The sequence below is a fragment of the Diplotaxodon limnothrissa genome, linkage group LG23 (assembly GCF_057381915.1).
Source record: "Diplotaxodon limnothrissa isolate DT_005_m linkage group LG23, D_limnothrissa_male_GT1.1, whole genome shotgun sequence".
Classification (NCBI taxonomy): Eukaryota; Metazoa; Chordata; class Actinopteri; order Cichliformes; family Cichlidae; genus Diplotaxodon; species Diplotaxodon limnothrissa.
Window position 1 is genome coordinate 8,386,473 of NC_140617.1, and position 27,041 is coordinate 8,413,513.

General features: G+C 41.3%; 1 protein-coding gene across 1 annotated transcript; it reads right to left on the reverse strand.

Moving 5' to 3' along the window:
- Positions 1-2,342: 2,342 nt before the first annotated feature.
- On the reverse strand, positions 2,343-25,992 carry kita (KIT proto-oncogene, receptor tyrosine kinase a). The gene is made up of 21 exons (XM_085348429.1): positions 25,929-25,992; positions 22,914-23,165; positions 21,557-21,841; positions 21,323-21,462; positions 20,723-20,915; positions 15,452-15,635; positions 14,364-14,479; positions 14,019-14,133; positions 10,062-10,246; positions 8,600-8,706; positions 8,340-8,454; positions 7,680-7,784; positions 7,200-7,310; positions 6,952-7,093; positions 6,693-6,787; positions 6,456-6,586; positions 5,624-5,746; positions 4,388-4,499; positions 4,195-4,294; positions 3,830-3,935; positions 2,343-2,767 (listed from the first exon to the last, which is right to left on the reverse strand). The coding sequence occupies exons 1-21, from the start codon at positions 25,990-25,992 to the stop codon at positions 2,585-2,587; spliced, it is 2,964 nt and encodes a 987-aa protein (XP_085204555.1). The 3' UTR covers positions 2,343-2,584.
- Between the last annotated feature and the right edge of the window lie 1,049 nt (positions 25,993-27,041).

A 27,041-nucleotide genomic window follows, 5' to 3' on the forward strand; every position in this document is an offset into this window, starting at 1 on the left:
TACACAAATTTTATTTACACTGACACGTGTAATAACAACACATCAAATTTACAGAATAACTCTAAAGCTTTTAATAAATATTCAGCAAAATGCAACCAAAAGCTCTTAAATGAGAGGAGGGAAATGCAGTTACAACTGATCTCTCTATTATTCTGAGACATCTTCTTCCTGGTTGTAGAATTGTATTGACTTTGTGATGATCACACATGACCATAAGGAGCAGTTCAGCTTTGGCAGTTACCAAGTGAACTGGCAAAACTGGCTGAGATAATGAATTAGCTAAAATTAGCCAGAGTGAAAAGTTGCAGTGGCAACACAGACAAAAGCAATTTCTCAAGTTGAATCTACAGTAGGAAGTTTGTGCGCACATAAAACACACCATAATAAAATTCTGTACCATATCCTCAATAAGATAAACATCTTCAAAAGCAATGTTACTTTAAAATATATGCACATTTATATTTACAAAAAGACAGAGCAGTAAGACTGTGGGGTTTTTGAAGCCTAAATGACTTGATGACTCTTTAGTAGTGGCACCTCTTGACAGTAATCATACAGACACATGCAGACACACACACACATGCACGCACACACACACAAACACACATACACACACACAAGCATAGAACAAAGCACACATGTTCATACACTCAAACAGGACACTTTCTGGGTGCTCCTCATAACATCCACCACAAGGAAGAGGGGGTTTCATAAAGGTCTGGACTGATACAGACTACTGGCTGAGAGGTGCTGAAAGTCCCGCTTCTGGTGGAGGAAACAGCTGGATACAAAGAAGAGAGGTACTGCTGGGAAACCAGCTACTGGCCGGAGAACAATGAGATGACCGACACGCTGAATTCTGTACCCAGTGTCAATATCTGAAGTTAGAGCCTGGAAGACCCTGTGTTTTCCTCTTGCTTGTCACCTCAGGGAATACTGCAGTCCACTTAATGGCATTTCATATGACTTTAACCACTGTACTGCAATACAGAAGTACAGCGTTAGCATGGGGTGAAAACAACTGCCTTTCTGTTTCCTTGTCCTTTGTGAAGGGATAGAAGGTGAAATACAGAGAAAACACAGCGCAGAAATGGCAGTACCTGTCTCATGCTTGTAAACAAATATCATACACTGGATGTGGCAGGAGAGGAACTATATCAACCTTAACAGCTATTTACACCCTTAACAGGAGAACTCCAGCAATGCATCTGTCAAAAACGACCTGCTTGTCTAAGAAAACTAAAATGAAGACTTAAAGGCTTCAGGAATCGTCTCTGTTGTAAAGAATGATCTAACATCTCATCGTAAAGCATTATTACCTATACCTATATACAGTTAAGCAGTTAAAAGTCGAATAAATGAAAAGCTAGCGTACCATCTCTCTGAAGACAACTGTGTGTAAAGAATAAGTGCCACCCCAAGTCATGGTAATGTGGTAATATGGTTCAGCAAAGACAGGTGTTTAGTGTCTAGGAAATGACCTCCAGCATACAAAAAAGCAGAAATACGTTCTAACTAACATGAAGCACTTACGGACTCTAAGCATGGCATAACATGCTGTCTAATAGCTTATACACCAGAATCTTATCATCTCATTTTCAATTGGCCCCTGAAAAGTAGCTCCTTCATGTAAAATAGATCTAAACAGATGGGTATAATACTGATGATAACAGAACAGGATATCAAAAAAAAGTAAAAGCTGCATTAGTTAGTATGTGGAATGATGTGAAGTTCAAGTGCCTTGAGTGCTTTTTCCTCCAACAACTGCAACAGCAAACCACAGTAAAAATAAAAATGCTACATACATTTTCATGAAAGGAAACAACAAACAATAACAGAACACATAAATGCAAAAAGTATATATATATGTATATCTTAGTGCTGTCAGTGTTAATCTCGTTAAAATGACATTAACGGCATAACTGCATTAATTAAATCTCCGTTAGCGAGTTAGCGCAGATCGGCCCATGCGTGGGTCTGGACAGCACTAACGCGTTAACAAGCAAACCACGCTAACGAGCTAACTGCGCTAAAGCATTGATGCTGCGCAGCCCCACGCTAACTCGCTAACGGAGATTTGCCACGTTAATGCGGGTTATGTCGTTAATGCAAGATTAATGCTGACAGCACTACTATATATATATATATATATATATATCGGAGAGAGAAAAGAGACACTCCCCCCACGCCCCGGAAAAAACGCAAGAAACAAAAAGAGGTAAAAAAATAAAAACACCAAAACAACCTGTATGAAATGTGTAAGGAAAAAATTAACTGGAAAAACAAAACAAAACTGATTACAGTGTAATATGGTTTTACATAATGACAGTTTTAGAGTAACGCTTGATGTCCCTCAATTCTCCCTGGTGCCTTAACAGTTCCTTCCTGGAAGCAGGGGAGCATTAGTCCAACTGTTCTCCCCGTAGTCGTCAACAACAGTGGCAAAGATAAATGCCTTCCTTCTGCAACACAGGACAAAAAAATGCTGCTGGTACCAGGTTGAGGAGCAGGTGTAGTGGTTGGGTGTTTTGTGGCGGATCATTACAGGCACTTTATGAGGCAGCCAGACAGGTCGGGTGGGTTCTCACACCCACTCGGCTGAGAGGATTGTTCCCTCCAGGAAGACCTCGTGTTGGACTAGTAAGGGCTGAGTTGGAGTGTTGTTACTGCCGGCTGAGTTGAGATGGTGAGACGCTGGGCTCTGAGAACTCTGCTCCTCCCTTGCTCTAGGCATCATAGGAAGCATGGAGCTGAAGTTCAGATAAATCTAAAGATAAGATGAAAGAGCGAAACAAAAATCTGTGACGGTTGATACTGTTACTGGCGTGTTTAACTTTAAACATATCAGTGATCAGTGTTGTCTCATCTACACAATTACTCTGTCTTTTAGCTGTGTTGTTTTCCTATTCATTCTTTCTTATTTTTCTTTTTTTTTCTCAAGATCAAAACCAGGTTTTAGGCAGAGCCTAAACAACCATCAACAGCATTGTAATAAAATTCTACAGCTCTGTTATCTTGACAATTTTCATATGGGATGCAGAATTACTCATCATATAATGCCTCTGCAGGAGACTTCACAACACATCTCTAACATATCGTGTCCTTTTCAAGCATTCTTGCTATTTCTAGGATTGCTGTAGCTCAGGTGGCAGAGCAGGTCAGCCACTAACCAGAAAGTCAGTGGTTTGATCCCAGGCCCTCCCAAATATCTTGGGCAAGATACTAACCCAATGTTTGCCTACTGGTGGTGATCAGAGAGCCCGGTGGCGCCAGTGTCCGGCAGCCTCGCCCCAGGGCAGCTGTGGCTACAATGTAGCTTGCCATCACCAGTGTGTGAATGGGTGGATGACTGAATGTAGTGTAAAGCGCTATACAAATACAGGCCATTTACCATTTCTAACTTGCTCGGTCTCATGTTTTTTGTCAGTGATTGCTGCTTGTGCTGTTACTCTCTCTTAGACATTAAGCTCCACATGTATACATGTGCAAGGCCTGGGTCCATCCAAAATTAAGCCATACTCCCAAATAGAAATTATTTTCAAATGTAATAACAATCCTATTTTGGCTAAAGTGGTCCTGTCACACAAAAGATAATACGGTATGAATCACTGCTTTTATTATATTTAATATGATTCCAAAAATGAAATGATATCTTGTTATTTCTAGGCTTGTCTAACAATAATTTCCTGTCCTTTAATAAACCCTACCAACTGGAACAAAAGTCTATCTAAGCTAAACTCACGGTCTGTGAGGTATTCTGGGTACATTATTTTCCAGGAATGTTGCCTTGGATAATAAAAGAAAACAACACTCAAATGTTGAAACCTACACGCTTAGTGGCATCTGACAGCTGCTGTTCAATCGTTTCCACGACCTTCCTGAACGGGGGTCTGTTGAAGGGGTCAGCATCCCAGCAGCACCTCATAATCTCATACCTGCACAGCAGTAATCAAACATACAATTATTATATCCTGTTTCTTTTGTGTATATTGTTTTCTGTTCTCACTTCCATCTGAAAGTTTTAACACATCCTCATTTTTAGTTTTTCTTGTGAAAAGCCAAGCACAACAGGAAGAAAGAAAGCTGCTATTGATATCCTGCTCATTACACTCTTTCCTAGTCCTAGTCCACCTCCATCTGTCTCACTAAATCTCTCCTTTTGATGATCCACATTTCAATTCAACAAAAACTCACATTTCACTGGGCGCAAACTCTGGGGCATCCATTCTGTATCCTTCTTTTATTAGTTTGTAGAACTTGGCGTCCACCTGCATACCAGGGTACGGACTGTTTCCTATGTTCAGCCAAGATATTTAGTTACATTACACACTTGTGAAAACACACAGATAGCCAGACAAACACACATAAAGTGGATGGAGAGACATACCCAGTGAGAAGATTTCCCAAAGCAAGATGCCATATGACCACACGTCACTCTCGAATGTGTAAACACACTCAAAGATACTTTCTGGAGACATCCATTTCACTGGCAGACGAGCCTGAAAGGTAAAGTGAGTATATGGCAACTTGCAATAAATTACAATGTGACATGAAACCTTTTCCTGGAAATGTTTTTTTTTATGTGGCTGGGGACAGAAAATGTGCAACAGAGGGTTGATAAATGAATAGCCTTGACAAAGTATGCAGAAGGTATTTGCCTGGGGTCCCAAAGAACACGCAGAGCTCGGCACAAATTTGTGAGGCTCATACCTCACAAATTTGACAATCAGTTTATTGGCTGTCATGCATAGAGAAATAAATTTGGGATAGAGGTCAGTCAGAAATAAGACTACTTGCATAAGAGATGTAAGTGTTAAAGTTTTTTTCTTTTTAATAAAGTACTGTGTTTGCAGCTGTCTAGCACCTGAGGGATACAGAACAACTGAGGCCACTGTTGAAACAAGGAAAAAATGTAATATGCTAAAAGAAAACTTTATCACAAAGAGATTCTTCTATAAAATGTAAATTAAATACAGTACAGGTTCTCCATAGACAGATAAGATCAGGTACCTACACTGGTTTGGGAAAAATACACGTAAGCTACTGTGTTCACAAAAGCTCGTCTTATAGACAGGTACGTTAGATAACTCCTGAATTTACATATCAGGAAGTGTGGCAAGGCAAATGAACCCCTGGATTTACAATTTGAGAACTACACAAACAAAAGCTTCCAGTTTTCCGGATTTGTCTGTACCATGTTCCTGCGAATCCATTACAAGAGTAGAGTTCATACTAGCAAGAAAGCTAAAATCAACAAACAAACAAAAATCTTGTTCAAATAATCACTTATAAAGTCCAAATCTTTCCTTGTGACACTGTTGATGATTTTGATTCTGGTGAAATCTTAAATTTAGACTTTCCTGCTAGTTATTTTCTAGCACGTGAAAGTTTTGCTAGTGAATTCAAATGAAGCATCATTTAAACTAAATCTCACTTTCTAGTGAACTAGAATAGGTCATAAGGAAGGAATTCATTTTTATAGTAGGTCTGAATGGTGATGAATTAAGCGGATGACCTCCAAACCTATCAAACAGTCTTATCCTACTCCAAACTAGTGATACTAAAGATGTATCACGCCTCTAATATTATATCCCTGTGTGTCCTGCAGCTAGTGCAGACTTACATTGCCTTTGACGACATAATTAGAATCTGTGGTGATGTCTCGGGCAAGGCCAAAATCACAGATTTTGGCCACTCTTCCTTCAGTCAGTAGGATATTTCTGGCAGCCAGGTCTCTGTGAATACACTGAAAAACAAATGCATCATTACTTATACAATCCAGTGATACATGATACATGTTACATACATTAACAGTTAATCACATAGTCATGAATGAGGTGCTTTTTTTGAATGCTCTTTGCTACTGAGCTTCCACACTTGGGTCTGTAACATACAACCACTGACACTGATACATGAGAACACTGGCCTCAGTATCATTGCCTCCACAACCAATGAATTTTTCAGCAGCTTGCTTCAACATCCATTTTGGATCTGTTTACTAGCTGTGGAAACATGATCCATGTGCTGCGTTAAAAAGGTCAGATTATCAGGCATCAGAGTTTTATCCACAAATCTAATTTGGTAGTCCATGTAAAGAAAATGCATTTTATATATGGTAGAAAATAAATAGTGAAACAAATGTGGACTGCCGTTTGTGTCCAGCCTAATATTGTCATGACTGGACATCAAAACCTGCAGCACAGTTATGAGGAAAATGGACAAGAAATACTGATCTTATGCAAGCAATATAACCCTATAGCATTAGCTCAAAAGGACAGAATGTGGGGTGGTAATGATAATGTTAAAGGTGTACAGAAATTTAAGAGTAAAAACCTCCCTAGAATGTTCTGGAAGGACACCAAATTTTTTCACTGTGAGTGAAAAAATCAGAACATATGTATTTTGCTGCTTTATATGGACTGCCATTAAAAAATGACATTCAAGTGGATGCTCACATTTTTCGAGGCTAAGAACTCCATGCCTTTGGCAACTTGGTATGAGAAACTGAGGAGATCTTCGGTGTCCAGAGACAAACCGTCATCAGCAAACATCTCATTCTCCGTGTCTGCTTCAACGTAAGGACCACCTGAGAAGACAAACAAAATGAAGATGATTTTTCCAATGTGATGATGTAACCACCTTGGCGTGCTAATAAAGATAGGAGAAATTTGATGAATGGCTGGCCGGCTTGCCTTTGCGTAGCGAGTTTCTCTTCTCAGAGGATGAGCTGACCGGTGCGTTGCCAGCAACAGAAGGCTTCATGGTCATGTAGCTGTTCAAGCTGTCACTGTGAAGAGGAAAGGAGCAGTCTGGTCTCAGCTGAATACAGCCACACATAAGCATGCTGCTGTCCAAATAACTTCCTCCTACGCACGTTCTGGATAGTAAATACTAGTTCTGTCTTTTCCACAGGACAATAAATCACTTTTTAAAGATAAAAAAGAACCTGACCCATCTGTGACTCTCTGCTGCATGACGTTGCGGTTGTAGTAATCGTCCTCAAGCTTAAAGCAGATGCACAAGTCTCTCTTTCTGCGTAGAAAGTTGAGCAGATCTCCGAAACAGCAGTACTCTGTGATCACCAGGGTAGGACCTGCAGTACAGTGAAAATAAATCTCCTCAAAAGTTGCAGCAATTTATGAAGTTTACAACTTTATTCCAGTCATAAACAATAACGCAAGCGAAAATGGTTGCCTCACCTCCAACTGTGCAGGCTCCCAGCAGGTTGACAATATTAATGTGGTTTCCCAAGTAACTGAGGACTTTCAGCTCTGACATTAGTGCTTCTTTCTCTGTGGCATGAGCGCTAGCTGTGGAAAGAAAAATATGCAATGCACTCATTATTCACTGAAATATTAAGGGTACACTGTAGCCAAACTCATGTTAAGCAGTGCTTGCGTATCGTGATCTGGTATTTGCTAGCTTAAAATACATAATTGTTGAGAGCTAAATGAAATAAAAGAGCTCTGTTGAAATGTTTTAATATAGCTATATAGCATAGCGTGCAAACCACCAAAAAATATCCACGTAATGACTCTGTTTACAGGCATCTGCAGGCAAATTATGTTTTCATTAGAATTTCTGGACAGCGTGAAGCTACTGTGCACATTTCTCACATAGTCAAAACAGCTACACAGTGCTTATCCCACTTCATTTGCATGTGTGTTGACAGCACTTACATTTGAGCATTTTCACAGCCACAGTCATGACTGAATCTGCTTTGGAGAGTCCATATGCAGTGGCTTCCACCACTTTTCCAAATGCACCAGATCCCAGAGTCTTCCCTAAAAAATGGAGACAGAAACAAAACTGTTAATCCCCATCCTGTTTTTTCTCCAACAAACAAGTTCCATGGTAGTGTTCCTAGGACAGCAGCAGTTTTAACCCCCAGGCTGTGTACGTAGGCACCAGGACATACAGGATCCTGTTTAAGGTTTGTTGAAAACACCCAGAATATGTCAACAATATTGTGTTTGCAGTGAGGGAGTGGGGTTTCATCATTAATGAACTGTGGAACTGGTTAGTAAATAAAGACCACAGACATGGCTAAGCCCCTAATGCTGTGTCCATACACAGAAACCAGAGTGGCTGTCAATCAATGGGAACTAGCCTGAGGGTGGCAACGATGATGTCATACCCACTGGACTGTTAGGCTTTATTACAGATACAAGCCCCCATTTATCTTCATATCATCCTGCTCCCTACTTACACCTAAGACATGGCACCCAGAACATAAATTTTAGGGCTGCAGTGTGTCAGAAATTATGGATTAATGTAATTACGGGAGCCTAGATACGGAACACAGTACAGATTTTGGTGAATAGGTTCCGGATGCTCACCAAAGCGCAAGTTGTTTCGCGGAAACTCCCACTGGTCATCGTACGGTAGCTGGGTGGGGTCAATGTCCACATAGTCGTTTCCGATAACTTTCCACTGAATCTGATATTTGGGTTTCTAGTGTGAACAATAAGACACGGAGATATCAAAAGACAATTCATGCATTAATTACACGTGGCATCTCTCTGGTCTTTCTATTCACTTGTTTATAAATGTAATCAAAGAGGGTGGGGCATGCAGGAAAAGTACAGTGCTTTCTTACCTGCATGTACTTGTAGAACAGCATGATAAGGATGAGGCAGAGGATGCCTGCTGCTGAAATGGAGCCAATTAGCAGAGGGGTGAACAGGTCATGTGGAACTCTTTTCTCTGCAGAGAGACAGAAACAGTAATGTTTGATAGAGCCAATCGGGGAATCTTTTCAAGGTTTGTCATGTTTACATTCTAAACGACATTGACACGGAGGCAATAAGGTAAGACAGAGAAGTCTAAGTCACAGTGAAGCCCACTTTGATCAAATAACCACAAACTAATCCAATTATACAAGTATACATACTGTGGAGTTCTGTGCTTTTATTCTTTGTTTAAAAAATTATGCACTTTGTTTTGCTAGTTGCTGAAATTCCCCTTGTTTTTAGTTTGTTTTTTTTTTAAGCCACAATGTTGTCCTTATTTTATACAGCTGTGCTGGGAATAATTAGAAGTAATCAGTGTTCTGTTCCTTTGTGTCTGGCTCATTGTGATGCCTTATTGTTTTGCTCCTCTGTACAGTGGGGTGTAATAAGCTCTTTAGCGATAAGAAGCTTTCTCTCCACTTCAAATCTGAGAATGCAGAGTCTGCAGGAACTAATCCCCTGTAAACCTGTCAGTGGTTTCTAAAGCTCTGCGTGTTCTCTGCTGCAGCTCACTGACACCTCCGAGCCTCCCACAGCCCCACAATGCCCGGCATTGCCAGGACTCCTACTGTGCTCCACAGTCTCAGCGCCTCCGTCTGGTCCGCTGTTACTCTGTAAAGCAGAAAAATCCTGGGCACACACTCCCAAAGGCCTGTCCTGTCTGGCCACAAACACTCGTCTTCCTCATAATGCTCGCCCACATACCCGCTGGAGCCACAGTTAGCCCCTGTGTCTTGCATAAACCCAGTCCTCCAGGCTCATTTGGGGACAACTCAGCTCAGACTCAGACTACTTTGAGGACACTGCAGAGCAGATGGGGAGGCCGTTACAAAAAAGTGGTTTTGGGGTCATGAAGTAAACAATGGACTCACCAAATGCTATCTGAGCCAATCATGTCGGTGGTATCTCTTCACCAAGGTTTACCTAACAGATCATAGACGAACAACATCTAGTAGTAGGACTTCATTTATGGGTTAATCCCTGCCAAAGTCATGTTTTCAGTAAATATTTTGCTGAGGAATTATCCTTCCCCTCAGTGGCGTTCACTGAGGGGAAGACCTGCTTAGATAACTTAGTGCATGGAGTCACAGACAGAGTTTGCCAGATCAGTAATTTTTTTGTGTTCCAAAAAGTAAATAAATTCTTACACCTATGTCCTCTGTTGTTGTCCTATAATATTACAAAGAAAGCATGGAGAGGATTGCATCACTTCAGCAGCAAAACATGTGAACTGACAGACGTCAACGCCTCCTTTAATTCCACAACCCCTATTTAGACTACCTGTGCTGCTTATGTATGACTGGATGTATATCCGTGAATTCAACTCACCACTAATAGAGTAAAGTATGTAGGCTTGCTCTCCCTCCACTGTAGCCACACATTCCAGAGTATTGAACCGTGCTCTGCTGATGTTCACCCGACTCTCCACCTCTGTCTTCCCAAACATGGGACTGAACAGTGTGATGGTGATGACATTGAGCTCCTCCTGGGTGGAATTTACCTGCTGGGAGCACCTGAAGGCAGAAGATTATATACTGTTGACAAAAGAGTTGATGGGATCATCTAGATTTCAAAACGGTTGTCTGTTGTCTGGAATCTCTTCTGTATGTCTCTGAAAGATTACTTTCCTGAGGCTATAAAACCCTTTCAAATAACCTAACTTTACAATATGCAGAACCACAGAAGCATGCACTTCTATTTTAGTACAACAGCAGCTGTTAGTTTCACCTTTTGTGATGTCTTTTTGTGCTCATGAACCAAAGATGAAATATTTGTAATTAACCTTTGACGGTACTGTACTAATAAGAGTAGCAGTTATTTAAGTGCTCTCTGGTGATAGGCTGACTTAGATCAGGTTACTTTCTACTTGGATATACATGCCTTACATGCCTTTAATGATTGTGCATGTAGTGAGCGTTAAGTGGATTTGACTACAATTTTTTTTTTAAAAATGACTGGCTAAAGTTTGGATTATCAGCAGTGATTCATTGACCCAGCTGCTTTGGATTGGTATTGCTACAGCAACCCAGGGCTCCTCCTTCAGCACACTTTATGTTTGACACAAGATGAACCCTGTTCACTTGTAGCACCAACCAATCACAAATCAATACTTCTCAATCCCCTGTCACATGGGAGGGTCATCTTATCACAGTCAACCAATCACAGGTCAGCCCAGTCAAATCCCTCAATCTCACATTCCACCATCATCATCATTCCAAAGACAAAGAGGAGTTGAAAAGGGTGCAGAGAGAGTTGAGGGGACTGATAAGGAATGGGAAGGACAGCTACAGGCAGAAGATGGAGAACCAGCTTCAGCAAAACAACGTTGGTGAAGTCTGGAGAGGCCTCAGAACCATCTCAGGCCACAAACAGCAGAACTCTCTGCCTGGGAGGGATGTGAGGTGGGCAAATGAACTGAATCATTTCTTCAACAGATTTGATTCAACCATGAGACAGTCTACAACATCGGCTGCAGACTCACCCACCCCCACTGCTGCTGTTCCACCTCTGACACCTCAGACACTTCACACCTCCTCTATTCACCCTGCTCACTCCCCCCCACCCCCAACAACAGCATCCAATACACACTCAACACAAGGCTCCAGCCTGTCTCTCTCAACCACCCAGGTTAGGAGGGAACTGAGGAGGATTAATGGCAAGAAGGCAGCGGGCCCAGATGGCATCAGCTCGAGGGTCGTCAGGTCCTGCGCGGACCAACTGTGTGGGGTGATGGAGCACCTCTTCAACCTGAGCCTGAGGTTGGGAAGAGTCCCACAGCTCTGGAAAACCTCCTGTGTTGTACCAGTGCCAAAGACTTCACGCCCCAAGGACCTCAACAGCTACAGGCCGGTGGCTCTGACATCCCACCTGATGAAGACCCTGGAGCGGTTGGTCCTGGCTCAGCTTCGGCGCCTAACAAGCTCATCACTGGACCCACTTCAGTTTGCCTACCAGCCTGGCATTGGCGCGGATGATGCCGTCATTCACCTCCTACATCGTTCCCTCGCTCACCTGGAGACCGCTGGAAGCACTGTGAGAATCATGTTCTTTGATTTCTCCAGTGCCTTCAACACTATTCTTCCCTCGGTTCTGAAGGACAAGCTGGAGAACTCTGGAGTGGACCATCACCTCACTACCTGGATCCTGGACTACCTCACCGACCGACCACAGTATGTGAGGACTCAGGGCTGTGTGTCGGACAGGGTCGTCTGCAGTACGGGGGCCCCACAGGGAACGGTTCTGGCTCCGTTCCTCTTCACCATCTACACTGCAGACTTCTCCCACAATTCCACCCAGTGCTTCCTGCAGAAGTTCTCTGATGACTCTGCAATAGTCGGCCTCATCACTGATGGGGACGACAAGGAGTACAGAGGACTGACTCAAGACTTTGTGGACTGGTGCCAGCTGAACTACCTCCAGATCAACGCCAGTAAAACCAAGGAGCTGGTGGTAGACTTCCGCAGGCACAAGCATTCTCCACTGCAACCACTGAACATCCAGGGTATGGACATTGAGGCTGTGGACAGCTACAGGTACCTTGGTGTTCATCTGAACAACAGACTGGACTGGACTCATAACTCAGACGCCCTCTACAGGAAAGGGCAGAGCAGGCTGTACCTGCTGCGGAGACTCAGGTCGTTTGGGGTGGAGGGCCCACTCCTGAAGACCTTCTATGACTCTGTGGTGGCTTCTGCTATCTTTTATGGTGTGGTCTGCTGGGGCGGCAGCATCTCTGCTGGGGACAGGAAGAGACTGAACAGGGTGATCCGAAGGGCCAGCTCTGTTCTAGGATGCCCTCTGGACCCAGTGGAGGTGGTGAGTGACAGGAGAATGGCGGCTAAGCTGTCATCCCTGTTGGACAACGTCTCCCACCCCATGCAGCAGACTGTGACAGCACTGAGCAGCTCCTTCAGTGGGAGACTGCGGCACCCACGGTGTGGGACGGAGAGATTTCGCAGGTCTTTCCTCCCCACTGCTGTCAGACTCCATAATAAAGACTTTAACTGAACAAACACACACATCCACACATGTGCAATAACACTAAGTGCAATAATCTTTTCTGGCATCGTTGTATTTTTACTCAGTTGTATATAGCATTCGTATTCTATTTTTATCTTATTGTATATTTTTATTCTATTTTATTCTACTGTATATAGTATATTATTTTATTCTATTCTGTACAGCTGTGTACTGTATTTATTCTTATTGTATTCTAATTTTTGCGTCATAACTTTTGCACTGTCCACTTCCTGCTGTGACAAAACAAATTTCCCACGTGTGGGACTAATAAAGGTTATCTTATCTTATCTTATCTTATTCCTGACTCTTTCCAATGTGTCTTTAGTGTGACCTTTAGGACCCTTGACATGCACTTCATTTCAGCCATGTTAAAGGTTGAATATGGAGATAAAACTCCAAATAAATAAATGGTTAGTGTTGTGTGCAAACACAGTGCTAAAATACGCAGTAAACCAAGAAGAATTCTCCGAAATGCAAAATGAAAATGTTGTATTTAGAAAGATTTTCTGGAAAGTATTTTGTTAAATTCACAGATGCATGCATGCCTCATTGCCTTGCTAAAGCCATGAGACTTTTTTTTGCAGACATAAATCTAATAATTGGATAACATTAGAGAATTTTGTTTGTTGGCTACAAATTACAGAGCTGCTATTGATTTTGGTTTGGCAGGTTTTCCTTTGTTTAGTCAGTTTATGAGACAGATGACCGATCTGGCTAATATGAGTTTCCAACCAGTATAATTACTTTAGGCTGGGGTTCTAAAGTGCAGCACATACCATTGCACTCTGCCTCTGCTAATTATTATTTTACTTTCAGCTGTGTTACAAATTGAGCAAATATTTTGTTTTTATCACAATGAAAATGTGTAGTTTCCCTTGAGGGACCACATCCATTTTTTCATTTTTGCAAACTGAAATGTTTAAAGCCTTACGAAATCACACCAGTCAGCATAATAACTGAAACTCTCTAGCTATATTATTTTTGGGAAAAAAAGTTGCTCAACACTTAATCAGGGGCTTTGAAGGCCATTGTTTGGTCAGATATGTTTGGCAGTGCCCCAGCAGCTGTCATTGCTAAACGTGGTGCAGGAATGTATGACATGACATTTCAAGATGCAGCCCCGTCCACAAAAACATTGAGAAAAGCAAGACAAACAGAAACATCTTATGAGAAGTCACAACCCTTTAAAAAAATATTTTGACATGTTGGTAACAGTAAGTAGTAGTCAGTAAATAGAAAGGATTTTAGAAGCTTTAAAAATCTCACCTGCCATATGGATGCTCACAGTAGTACCAGGTGATCTGGGGAGCAGGGAAACCCTCAGCCACACAGCGCACCTGTCCATTCACTGGGCTGTCAATCGATACAATTTCTGGTTTACCTGATAAACACAAGTTAATGTCACAATGTGTTAGGTATGTGACAATGAACCAGAGGAAAAATATTGGTTTAAGCATTAGCAAGGTATATTTGCAAGGTGTGGTGAGGGTGGAGAGCTGGACTTCATTCCACACAAAGTAAGTGTAAAATACACTATGGGTGGGTCATGAAATTCATCCCATGGCTTAAGGGAATATGAAACCTTTCAAAAAAAATGTGAAAACAACTTACTGATCACAAAGACGGTGAATGTCTGATTTGCTGAAGCATCACCATTGGAGGCTTGAAAGGTGTAAACTCCACCCTCTAACATTTTCAGCCGCACTAGCCTCAGCTCACTGATGTAACTAAGCATAAAATAATTATTTTATTAGTGCATTTGTTGATTTTTAAGATTCAAATATCACAGTATTTCATTCAAGCTCTAATTGTGCCAAAACAGGAAAGAGCTGATTCTCATTTAGCCACCCTGTGAGAAAGAACATAAAATGTTCAGATATTTGCATTTTATATTGTAACCATCTTTTCTTTGTTTTCTGCTCTTTCATGTGCATCTGCAGTATGCATATTAAAAATATTATTAGACAAGTATTAAATCTTTTCAGTCTTTATTTGCATCTATTCACTGTTGTGGCCACTGTAGTAATAAACCCCCAAAAGTTGATTCTGTTCATCTGGTGAAGTTTTTTCTAGTTATCGGTATCAATTGTATCAATGGATATTTACGAGTTATATTTATTAAAGTCAGGCTTAAAGGTTGCATCAGGGTTTTATTAGGAACAAGTCTCAGCAAACATCTTGAAACTAGTCTGGGTGTCTTCTTCCTGTTGTAATGAAGCATTACTCAAATGAAGTTCAATTCTAATGATCATTGAGACATAAAAAAGTGTAGCAATAAACACATATCTTCTTTGCCAAAAATAAGTATTTTAAAAGCTGTTCACCCAACAGGATATACTCTTATTATCTTTTTTTCTGTTGCAGAATTTTTCAACATATTTCACAATGCCATATCTCCTGACAGTAATATTGAGGGTGGGAGGCACGCAGGATTACATCAGAATACACATTTCTATCTGCAGCATGTAGGTTACACTCCAGATATATCATGGTTTTATTTCTCAAGACAGTCATTCACAGTCTGACAGCTCCTGTTTCACAATAAACCCCAGGGCACTGTTTCAACTGTATATTTAAAGGGACTATGACCTGCAGCTAAACCAGAGATTCACCTAAAATAAACCTGGCTGAATATGATGTTTCCATCTTTCCAACAATTAAATAAAACAAAGCAAGTGTGTGCTTGTGTGCTGTCACACCTGTATTCATCACTGTGTGTGGTGATCACATGGTCAGTTGTGTTTCTCAGCTCGTGGCCTTTAAAGCTCCAGGAGATGTGTGGCTTTGGATAAGCCACTATTCGAACTTTCAGGGACAAACTCTCGCCGGAGCGGACGTGAAAGATGCTGCTGTTTGTGGGCATTAAGTCGATGAATCCTCTTTCTGAAAAATAAGAAAATTAAATTGTTGTCAAATTTGTAGATTAATGCACCGAAGTCTGAATTATCTAACTAGTGCTGTTCTCATCCAACACATGCACTCCAAAGGGTTAGGATAAATTTAAATACTGAAAATAGTAGGGGTGCAACGATATTCGTATCGATATTGAACCGTTCGATACAGTGCTTTCGGTTCGGTACGCATATGTATCGAACAATACAACATTTGTAATTTATTTTATCAACTTTCCTTCTGACGATGCTGTCTGTGTTGAGCGCTCAGTGAATCTGCGTTCGACTACTCCGCCTAGGCTGCACTGTCGAGCGCAGATCCACTGAGTGCTCAACACAGACAGCATAGTCAGAAGGAAGAGCGCAGGGCAAGCTAGCAAGACAGAAGTTAAGCTCTCCAGATCTGGCGTTTGGAATTATTTTGGTTTTCATGTGACGTATGACCCTGAAGGTAAGCGAGTCATGGACTAAAGTAAAACAGTATGTTGGATGTGCCGTGCAATGCTCAATTACATGGGTGGGAGCTAGTGTGTTAGCGCAGTTAGCTCGTTAACGTGTTGGCCGTCTAGCCCCATGCACGGGGCGATCGGCGGTAGCTCGTTAACGGAGATTTGCCGTGTTGTGGCGTTAAGGTCATTTCAACGAGATTAACCTGAAAGCACTAGTGGGAACACAACGAATATGACTGCACATTTACGCCGACATCATCCTAGTGCAAAGACAAAAACAACAAGCATGCTACTAACTTTAGCCGAGTCATTTAGACAGCTGTTAGCACATGATTCTCCTTATGCTGCTGAGAATATAGCCCAGAAGAAGCGGATAGTATAGCTTTTATTTTGGAAAGAGACATTTCTCTGTAATAAACTCTCTTTTCCAAAGATGAGTGATTCCTCAATCAGATACAGGGCTTGCAATATCGCTAGCCCGACGTCCTGGGGCTAGCGATTTTTTTCAGTCGGGCTACCAAAATCTATCTCTTCCCTGCCCGTCGGGCTATTGTAGGAAGAAAAATATATGTCAATGCTTTTGCATTCTTTCAGAAATGTAGCTGGGTAATTATGTCATTGGCATCGGTGAGCCACTGTCAATATGTGACATATTGAAATCGCGTTTGAATTTGCGCTTGTTTTTTTGCTTTCACTTTGCAATCGCGCGAACTGTGTATAGAGAGCGACAGCACTGATCTGTGAGTGATGAAAATTTGTGCACCAATTCCTCTGACATCGTCTTATTAATCGTTAGCTTACTATGCAAACATGACAAGTGAAATCTCCCGCAGCAAGCTTAAACATGTGAGAGGTTGATCGCGCAGAGAATCGCTGAGCTTATGTGAGTGCGTGTGTAAAAGCAGGAGGATATATATTTCATTTCTTCTGAGCCAAATAAGACAGGTCAGGGTGAAGAAGTGACAGCCAAAGAAAAGCTTACCACAAAACGGAGAAGTTATGACAAATCAGACTATAAGGCAAAAAGAAAGTGCAGCTTCATGGTTTCATGGACAAAAGAATTTCTGTGGCTGCAATATGACGAGCTAAATAACCAGGGCTGCACATAAGTGGTCCGCAGGTGCGCATTCGCTGTCAAAATAAAAAACGCGCACAAGGGTTAGGGTTAAATTTAAAAACTGTACTTTTGAGTTAAAATATATATTTATAATTTTAATAAATGACAAATTAAAAAGGCATGAACATTTTTTTTGTATCGAAAAAATATCGAACCGTGACACCAAAGTATCGAACCGAACCGAACCGTGAATTTTGTGTATCGTTGCACCCCTAGAAAATAGATCTCATCAGGGGTTGGGAGAAAATGTACCACTGTATGCTCTGATTGATTTGGTCTGTTATTTGGGGCATGATGTTACTTATGTATTTTATTATTATCACATGCCAGATAATCAGTGACTGTTTCAGGAATATTAACTTATTTTGTTGTCACCATAAAATGTGACTCTAAGTGGTGATGGTCCATGAGAGTTCATGATATACACAATACTAGTGCCAGATGCATTAACGTCTTTAATGAGTTACTGCGCATCGACCCGTGCGTGGGGCTGGACGCCGTCAACGTGTTAGCTAGCTAACCACGCTAACGAGCTAACCACGCTAACGCCATGCAGCCCAGAGGCGCTGCACAGCCTAAAATCCTTTCATTTTCTCAAAAGTTGACAGCGCGCCTTATGTATGAATTCTGGTTGTGCTTGATGGCTGCGAACCGATTTTATGTGGTACACAGCGCTCAGCAATCTGTCAAAAAATGTTTTAGTACGACTTTGGTAAGCTACGGAGCTGCACCGCTTGATGGACTGTCAGAGCATTACGGCTACCGAGGAGCCTCGCGGAGTGATACGTACTGTGCTTCAACGTAATATTACCCTACTGTGTATAAGGACCATAAATGGCACCTGTTAAGAGACGTGGTTACGAAGAGGATTTCAAACTCAATGCTGTCAGTCACAGAGTAGAAGTTGGGAACAGAGCAGCTGTGAAATCTGTCTTTGTTATTGTGCTCAGCGTCTTTTAGTTTACATTTTGACTGCACAATTGTGAGCTTTTTGTTATGCACAAAAACAACATTGTTTTCTTTTATTTATGGAGCATTATTATTTAATAAATGCTCATAATTTATTTTTGAGTAAATTTTATGTACATCTATGCTCTATGTTAATAAAAGTGCCTGTGTGACATCTGGGACACAGCTTTGACTAAGAACTCTCTTTTTGTTCTTACTTTATGGCTTTAAAAAAAAAAAAATCGAGATATATATCTTATATCGCCATCTAGGTAAAAAATATCGAGATATGAATTTTGGGTCATATCGCCCAGCCCTACTGTGGAGTTTAAACATTGTTCAAAGTGTGCCAAAAAAATATCTGCCACACCATTACACCAGCACTAGCAGCCTGAATTGTTGATACAATGCAGGATGAATCCATTCTTTTGTGTTGTTTACACGAAATTCTGACCCTACTATCCAAATGTCACAGCAGAGATGGAAACTCATCAGACCAAACAATATTTTTCCATTCATGTATTGTCCAATTTTGGCTGTGGGAATTTTAAACTTAGTTGGCAGGAGTGGTACCTGGTGTGGTCTTTTGCTGTTGTAACCCATTTGCTTCAATGTTCGACATGTTGTGCATTCAGAGAGCTAACGCTAACTGGATGTTTTCTCTGTTTTGGGCCAAAAAAATCCCAGTAGATGAGCAGTTTCTGCGACACAGTCAGACAGTCCCATCTGGCACCCACGATCATGCCATGTTGAAGTTCAGCAGGTCACGTGCGCCTAAATGCACACAGTTGCTTCAGTGTGATTGACTGATTACATATTTGTGCTAACAAGTGGTTGAGCAGGTGTGCCTAATAAAGTGGCCACTGAGTGTATTTTATCTAGCAACAAGTTCTTAAATTCTGCTGTGCAGCTTACCAAACATACACAGCTGTCTTCAAATGCCTCCATTCATCATAGCTGTGTCCCTGGTTATTTCAGGGAGGATCTGGGCTTCAGGCTCATCTCAGAGCAGGTGAGCCATCACCCTCCGGTCAGCGCCTTCCATGCTGAGGGCTTGAAGCAGGACTTTGTTTTTCATGGCTCTATTTATCCCAAACTCAAGTTCTGGGGCAAGAGTGTGGAAGCTGAGCCGAAAGGCACAATCACACTGGAGCTGCCCAAGTAAGAGCTGCTAGCTGTTTTTAAAAAGGAAATATTACCTGTATCAATATTTATCCTTTTACCAATTCGCCTATCGCCTTTTCTATTACCATTTTGAAAGTGCACATTGTGCCAAACTGTTTTGGTTTTTTTCCCTCCAGGCACAATGAAGCCTACACATGGACAAATCCCACATGTTGTGTTCACAATATCATTGTTGGTCAGCTGTGGATTGAACAGTATGGAAATGTGGAGGTGGTCAACCACAGGTAAGAGGATCAGCATGTAAAATGCTTGTACATAAAGTACTTGTTGAGAATTATTGAAGCATTAAAATGTCTTAATTAAAATAAGGCAAAGAAATAAAGGGAAATGTGATTCACAGTGTTATACTGTCTGCATTTGCATTTTAAACATGTTTTAATGTGCGATAATCAAATAGGAAGCAGCCTTTGGTCTTTATTACATTATTTCATGAAAAACAAAATGAAACCATTGTTATCACTGGCACATGCAGTAAAGTTAAATTGAAACAATGCTTAGCCAACCAAACAAAAGAACTGTGTTTTATGTTGTATTGTTAAAGAAAGTGGAAGTGATAGTACAGAATCAATGCTATTTTGTTCCCTTAACTTCTTGTACAGTGGGTTACATGTAGTTCAGCCTAATTAATGTCTAATAATCACAGTGAAATATATCTTCTCATTTAACTGTTATGCTCTTCCTTTTTGTTTTAGTCATATCTGTACTGCTGCAATGGTGGATGCTTATATAAAACACTGGTAAAGTTTCAAGCAAGGTATGTTTAAGTATTACCAATGAGCAAAAAGCTCAACATTAGTCAGTTTTGTTCTTATTCTTGACTCTATATGGTAAATGGCCTGTATTTGTTTTTGCTGCCCTGGAGCGCAGTGACAGAGGCAAAGCTGCCAGACACTGGCGCCACCGGGCCCTCTGACCACCACCAGTAGGCAACGGGTGAAGTGTCTTGCCCAAGGACACAACGACAGAGACTGTCGGAGCCGGGGCTCGAACCAGCAACCTTCCAATGACAAGACAAACTGCCAACTCTTGAGCCACGATCGCCCCATGACATTAATGAGAGAGAACATGCTTAATATGGTCATATAAGGTGTTCAGCTTTGGATGTGAGTGTAGAAACACCTACCTGATGTTCACATATTTTGTTTGTGAGAGGCAATCAGAAGAAAACGATTTTTTAAAAGCATGAATCATACAAAGCTTCATTAGTGGAATCAAAAAATACTGATACCATTGGAAATCAGTGTATTGGGTTCCCTTTAACTCATTTAAAACACTGAAAACTTAATGATGCAGAAAATTTTTGAGGAGAATAATTCACAAAAACTCTTAAGTTCATGTCCAGCTTTAAATGCAAAAAACAAAATTACATCACTTACTCACCATATACATCGAGCCACACCGACTTGCTGCTGACCCCTTTTCCATTCCTAACTTCACATATGTAACTCCCAGCATCCTGTGGCCGTACTGCATCGATTTGCAGTGTCGTTCTGTGGCTATTGGCAAATTTTTCCATCAGGGATTCTGAAGAACTGCCAACCTTTGCTGGTTGCTGTGGATACCAGACGGCACCCTGTCAACGCCCAGAGATCTCTAGAGATTAACCCTGTCTGCATGTCTATGCTCACCAAGCACAAACTACCACATGCACACAACCACCTGCATGCAAGCACACACACCTACGGTAGCTCACAAGGTACACTGCAAGGCATACCTGAAGCTTAGACATTGTGGACTTTTTAAAGACAGGCAACAGGAAGACGCAAGGACGAGGCTGTGCTACCAGTGAAAGATTCGCCAATATTATAAGGGACTTGAATTAATTTCCTTTGAATTATTTTCATTTTGGAGCACCAAATTGTAGCAGCTCATTTGGAATGGCAACAAATGCAGAATTTTAAGGCAACTCAAAAAGGGAAGCAGTTAAATCTTTCACTGACGGCAAAGCACACAGCAAAGACAAAGGCAGAAGGTTCTCACCGAGCCAGGTGGGGTGACCCACGTGATGTTGATTTCTCTATTGGCATTACTGGTGTTGCAGGTGAGGGAGAATCTCTCACCTCGGGTCAGAATCACTCTTGTGGATGGTTGGAGCTCAACTACAGGAGGCGCAGTGGGTACTGCAATAAAACAAACCTCATGTGATGTCATTCCTTTGGTTGATTTTAGCCAAATCGAAAAATGTACATATGCTGCACACCCACACTAGTTTACCTGGTACAACACTCAGGAAGAATTGGCCTGATCTGACGTCCTTTCCATGGAGTCTTCCTGCACACACATAGCAACCTTCGTAGGCCTTTTGTGTGTTGTGCATGTAAATGCCATGCTCCAGGCTGGCGGAGAACTGGAGACCAGGGGGCAGAGTTTTACTGGAGCATGTTTCCAGGTGCATATTCTCCAGATCTGGATCAGTTGCCAGGCAAGGGAAGGAAGCATTTTCTCCCTCACGAGTAACATATCTAGACACCTTTAGTTTTCTGAAGGGATTTCCAGGATCTGGCAAAAAATAAATAAATAAAAGAAATTGCAAAGGTAGCATGAAAGCAGGGTAACAGTATATGGGTATTTGAACTTTTTATTATAATAATGGGGATGTAATGCTGGATATCCAATTCCTTTATATACGAGGAACAATGTACTTTGCTGTGACAGTCTTTTCTGTTTCACATTATTATTAAAGCTATGTTGCTAATAATCTCCAAATTCAACCATGAAACAGCTCTGATACAAATAAAATAAGTCCTCTTTTGATCTCAGTGGACCCCCTGAGTACTGTGAGATGCTGACTCGATAGATTGGTTTGCTCTGATAGATTCTGCAGATGCTTTATCAGACTGGGACTGAGGACTTTCTAGGCTGGGTCGATGGCTTTGCATCTCCAACTAATTTCTGCAGTTAATTGTCTTGCTGGGGAAGGCTCATCTCAGATGTTTGAGGTAATTGATAATATAAACTAGAAACTGTTGCTACTTAACTCAGACTTAACTTTGTGCTGTTTGTGCCCTGTGAAATCTGGGATCTGTAGTCTTAAGTCACACTGCTATTACCATGGGAACCATAATTGTTGCCAAAACAACCAACAACCAGGACTAACATGTGAAAGATTATCAATCTGTAGATATTCCTTTTGAATAAGTTCCTTAACGAGAAAACAGGATTATCTTCCAACACGATTTAAATGATTACCAAACAAATTACTTCTCAATATTTCTAAATATCATCTGCTAAGCAGTTCCTGCTTGTTGCCTCAAAGGTAGATGAACGGATTGTGGAGTGAATGATCAGCACATGATAGAAGCCAGCAGTGATGGCTTTGGGCCAAGGGGATATTGGGTCATGTAGAAGAAGAACTACAGTAAAACTCAGTCATACACTCAATAAATAGCTCTGGTAGCTACTGTACCTGTCCAGGGCAAAGTCACAAACACCTTCTTCTGCTAATACACCCACACACATAGATTTTGTCTACTTTTCCCTGCAGCCTGCGTACATGCTCCTTTCTCTTTCTCTCTCACAAAATTACCACACAGTCTCGAAAGGGTTTAATCACCAAGAAACATTTAGGTACCTTTCACATAGACGTAGATGGAGGCATGTTCCTTGGAACCCTCCTCCTGGCAGATATAGCGACCCATGTGAGTAGGCAGAGCCTTCTCAATTGAATATGTCAACATCCCATCGATGTTGTTTGCTGCCAGCAGCTTTGACCTCTCCCGCTTCCACTGTATCCTGTTTTCACCCTGGCAACGTAGTTTGAAGGGTTCGTTGAGCTGGATGACGACGTGGGGTCTGGCAGGGGTGATAGTGGGCTTTGTATCACCTTGAATGGGAAAAAGAATGTATTTAAATGAATGCCACGGGTATGAAAATGCAAGAAAGTGCAAAATCAAGGCATTATTTCTTAAGCCTTCATATGAACTTAAGGCCCTACAGTTTATCCATTTGGAGATTTGTTTTGTTTTTACTTGACCAAAGCTATTGTACAACAGTAAAATGTTTTCAGCACTGTGAAATCAAGATGTTTCCACTTATATGGCCCCACAAGCCTCCCATGCATCATGAAAGCTTAGGGATAAAATCTCTGATGTAAAGTTAAACATAAGGGTAGCCCACATCAGATTTCAAAACAAAAGATTTATACTGGCCATCATTCACAAATTGACCAACAGGGACATGAACTTTATATGTAAAACTTCTTCAGTATATTTATTTGCTCTCAACATTTATGACTTGTGACTTCTTGAAACAACATGAATTGTACTCATGGCTTCTGTACTCAGGATGTAGCTCCACAAAACAAGATGTTTTGCCAAAAAGTTGCTAGTCAATCAATGTCTGATTGTTACTGAAAGATGCTAGGAGACCAAAAAGAAAGATTTTCACGAGAAAAAACGAAATCAATCAATTTATTGATTAACTTAAAAAAACAAAACAAAAAGCAATTATGCACCCCTTAAATTAATAATAGGGTTCTCTGATGGATCCAGACCCTCAAGCTGGAAATGACTTTTCAAAACATTTATCTGCATCAGCGGTGTAAGTAAAACAGCTTCAGAATATGTAAACTGTTCTATGATAGTTAAAAGAAATGCTGGCATTATAAAGCAGACTGGTGGTGAAAAATGTGCCATATGAAAAAACACTCAATAATTAATATGTGCTTTTTACCAGTCATGGTATAAAATAAAACAAATGCTTGTAGCATGGTCTGTATTTAAAGGGGCGGGGGTGTTACCCAGAGTCTTAATCTGCTGCACCAACTGAAAACAGGTGGGGAAAGATTGAGTTGCTCGAGTAATGTTTTTGTTCCCTGAGAAAACATCACTGTCTTTATTGAAGCCACTTGTGATAAACACTATAGGACTGTGGTTGCAGCAGCAGTACAACAGGAATGAACAACAAGGTTTTTATGTGAATAGATGTGCTCTTTCCATCCTTTTAATTCATACTTGGATAAAATATATAAATGAATAAACACTGTTCAGAGAGCCAGTCTGGCACTAACAAGTCATGAAGAAAGACACTATTGTAAGAAGGAAGTGTAGCAAGAATACATTTATCTTAAATGATGAAATAACACGGAATTTCAGGAATAGCAGGGTATCAGTATACAAATACACCCTGTTAAGAGACTGTAAATAATACCAACATTGCCCTGAGTTAAAACGTGAACATTTGGATATCAGTATAAAAGAAGGAGATTAATTTGCATGCGATGTATATTAAGCCTAACTGAATCTTCATAGCGTTTATTTAGTTGATCTGATTTCTTATATCCACCAAATGCAGAACAAACATGGTAAAACTTAATTAGGTCCACACTGTGCGTAAGCGGGCTAAAGGCAAACTTCATGGCGTGCCGTATTGCGTCATATGCCAGGTAAGCTTGTGCGCGCTCGCTGGAAATGTGGCAGTTAGTCGAAGCCCCTGGTGAAAATGTCGTGAACATCAACCGTCCCCTATGGGCGCATTATATGCTGCCAAGCTGTCGGTCAGATGGAAGTCCACCTGATGCCGCCCTGAGCTGGAAGAAGCTCCGTAGACGCACCATGTGCGCAAAAGAGCGCAAAGTTAAACAGCAACACTCGCGGTTCACCGCTTTTATAAACATGCATGGCCAATGTCGGTTTTTCATAAATTTCCATAGAGATAGCTCTGGGAACATCCAAAACTCTGTTTCCTAACAAGATTAAAAAACAACAACAACCCAAATCGAATTTAAAAAATGACAGGCTGCACATCAACCCACTTAAAGCGACCAAAAAATTGAATCGTGAAATTAAAAAAAACTGACACTGAGTATTTTTAAAAGGCAGTAAAGATATCATTAGCTGTTTATAGACGATTGACCTATTCGGCTGGACTCTGAAGATGATGCCAAAACACAACAGTTGCAATGTGTTTTTGATATTCATCCTCAGATCAAAACACAACCAACCAACCCGGAGCGCAGGCGAAACGTTTTACATTGCTCAGTGTTAAAAGTCACACATGTGACAATATTTATCTAAAAAAAAAGGGAGAAATTACATGTGAATGCAGTCCTGCTTTCGACAGACGTTTTGCATACTTCCTGTGAATCAAGAGACGCCAATAAATTTTCATACTGACGGTTATGTGCAGCTCCAGGAAAAAAAAAAATAAAAAAACGGCTTCATCGTGCACAAAATGATCAAGAAGTCTCTTTGAAGCTCACTCTTGCACATTGTTCAACACTTTATCGTTTTGATTACTTTTTTTTTTAAATAGCGCCCTGTTTTCCCAGTATAACATAAAATATTAAAGTAGCTCCAGCGCCCAGATCGTCCGCATTAGTATCCACTTTCCTCATTAGGTTTCTCTGACTTCGGGTTGTCTTATTCAGCACCCTTCAGATCTGACTACTTCATAGAACAAAGAGAAGTACGGACAAATCGCGATGGGAGGCAAGTGCAGCGGTACGGTTCGCTATACGTAGATTATCTTTATCACACTGGGCTGCAAAATAGCAAGCATTAAAACAGAAACCCTTTCTTTGTTCAAAATTGAAAAGCAACAGTTGTCTGCGTAAACTGGCGCGTCAAGTGTAAAGGCTCAGTCTTACCTGGATGGAAGGTTAGCTGTAAAAACACAGAGAGAAGTATCCAGTGGTATTCCATAGTTATCATTCCATGGGTCTACCTGTGAAGGTGAGCCAATGCCTTTATATGAGTAAGGTAGCTCTTGTCTGCTTGCCTAGCGCGTCGGAGTTGTGGGCAGTTGACCGTGGGCTCTGATAGAGGCGCACTTAGAAGTCTTTAAAAGCACAGATGCTCAGTTCATCTCGCAACAGCAGCAGCCGTCGCCAATCTGCAAACATACTGTTCTCCTGGGGAGCGCCAGAGGGGACGGAGCAGGCCGACCAGGTATCTCTGACTGGCTGTGGCGTCAACAACATGTTTATAGGAGCCAGTGGTGGAGCCTATTACTCACACGATACAGTGAAAGAGGGAGGTGTTTGTGACCTGCAGTGTGCTTCCCAGCACGCACACACACACACACACACACACACACACACACACACACACACACACACACACACACACACACACACACACACACTGAACTCAGAGAGAGACTGACAGATGAGGACAAGGATATATGCAAGATGGCATATGCTGTAGATGATGTTATCGCCGATGTAGCCCGCATGCACATGCTTCAGATAATTTCACTTTTTTTTTTAACCTTTTACGTATGAGTGGAAGTCAGATCGATAGATGTGCATTTTTTGTGGCTTTTGTTTTTATCAGATAAGAAGTGACTGCACACCACTAGCATCCATTTCAGCTTTAATCACACTAGCATTGGTCATTTTTCCCACGGCTTTATTATTTTACATGTTTTTTCACCAGACAACTCCCTCCTCCTAAGAACAGTGACCTGCAGTGTGCTTCCCAGCACACACACACACACACACACACACACACACACACACACACACACACACACACACACACTGAACTCAGAGAGAGACTGACAGATCAGGACAAGGATATATGCAAGATGGCATAGATGATGCTATCGCCGATGTAGCCCGCATGCACATGCTTCAGATAATTAACCAAGTGACTGCACACCACTAGCATCCATTTCAGCTTTAATCACACTAGCATTGGTCATTTTTCCCACGACTTTATTATTTTACATGTTTTTTCACCAGACAACTCCCTCCTCC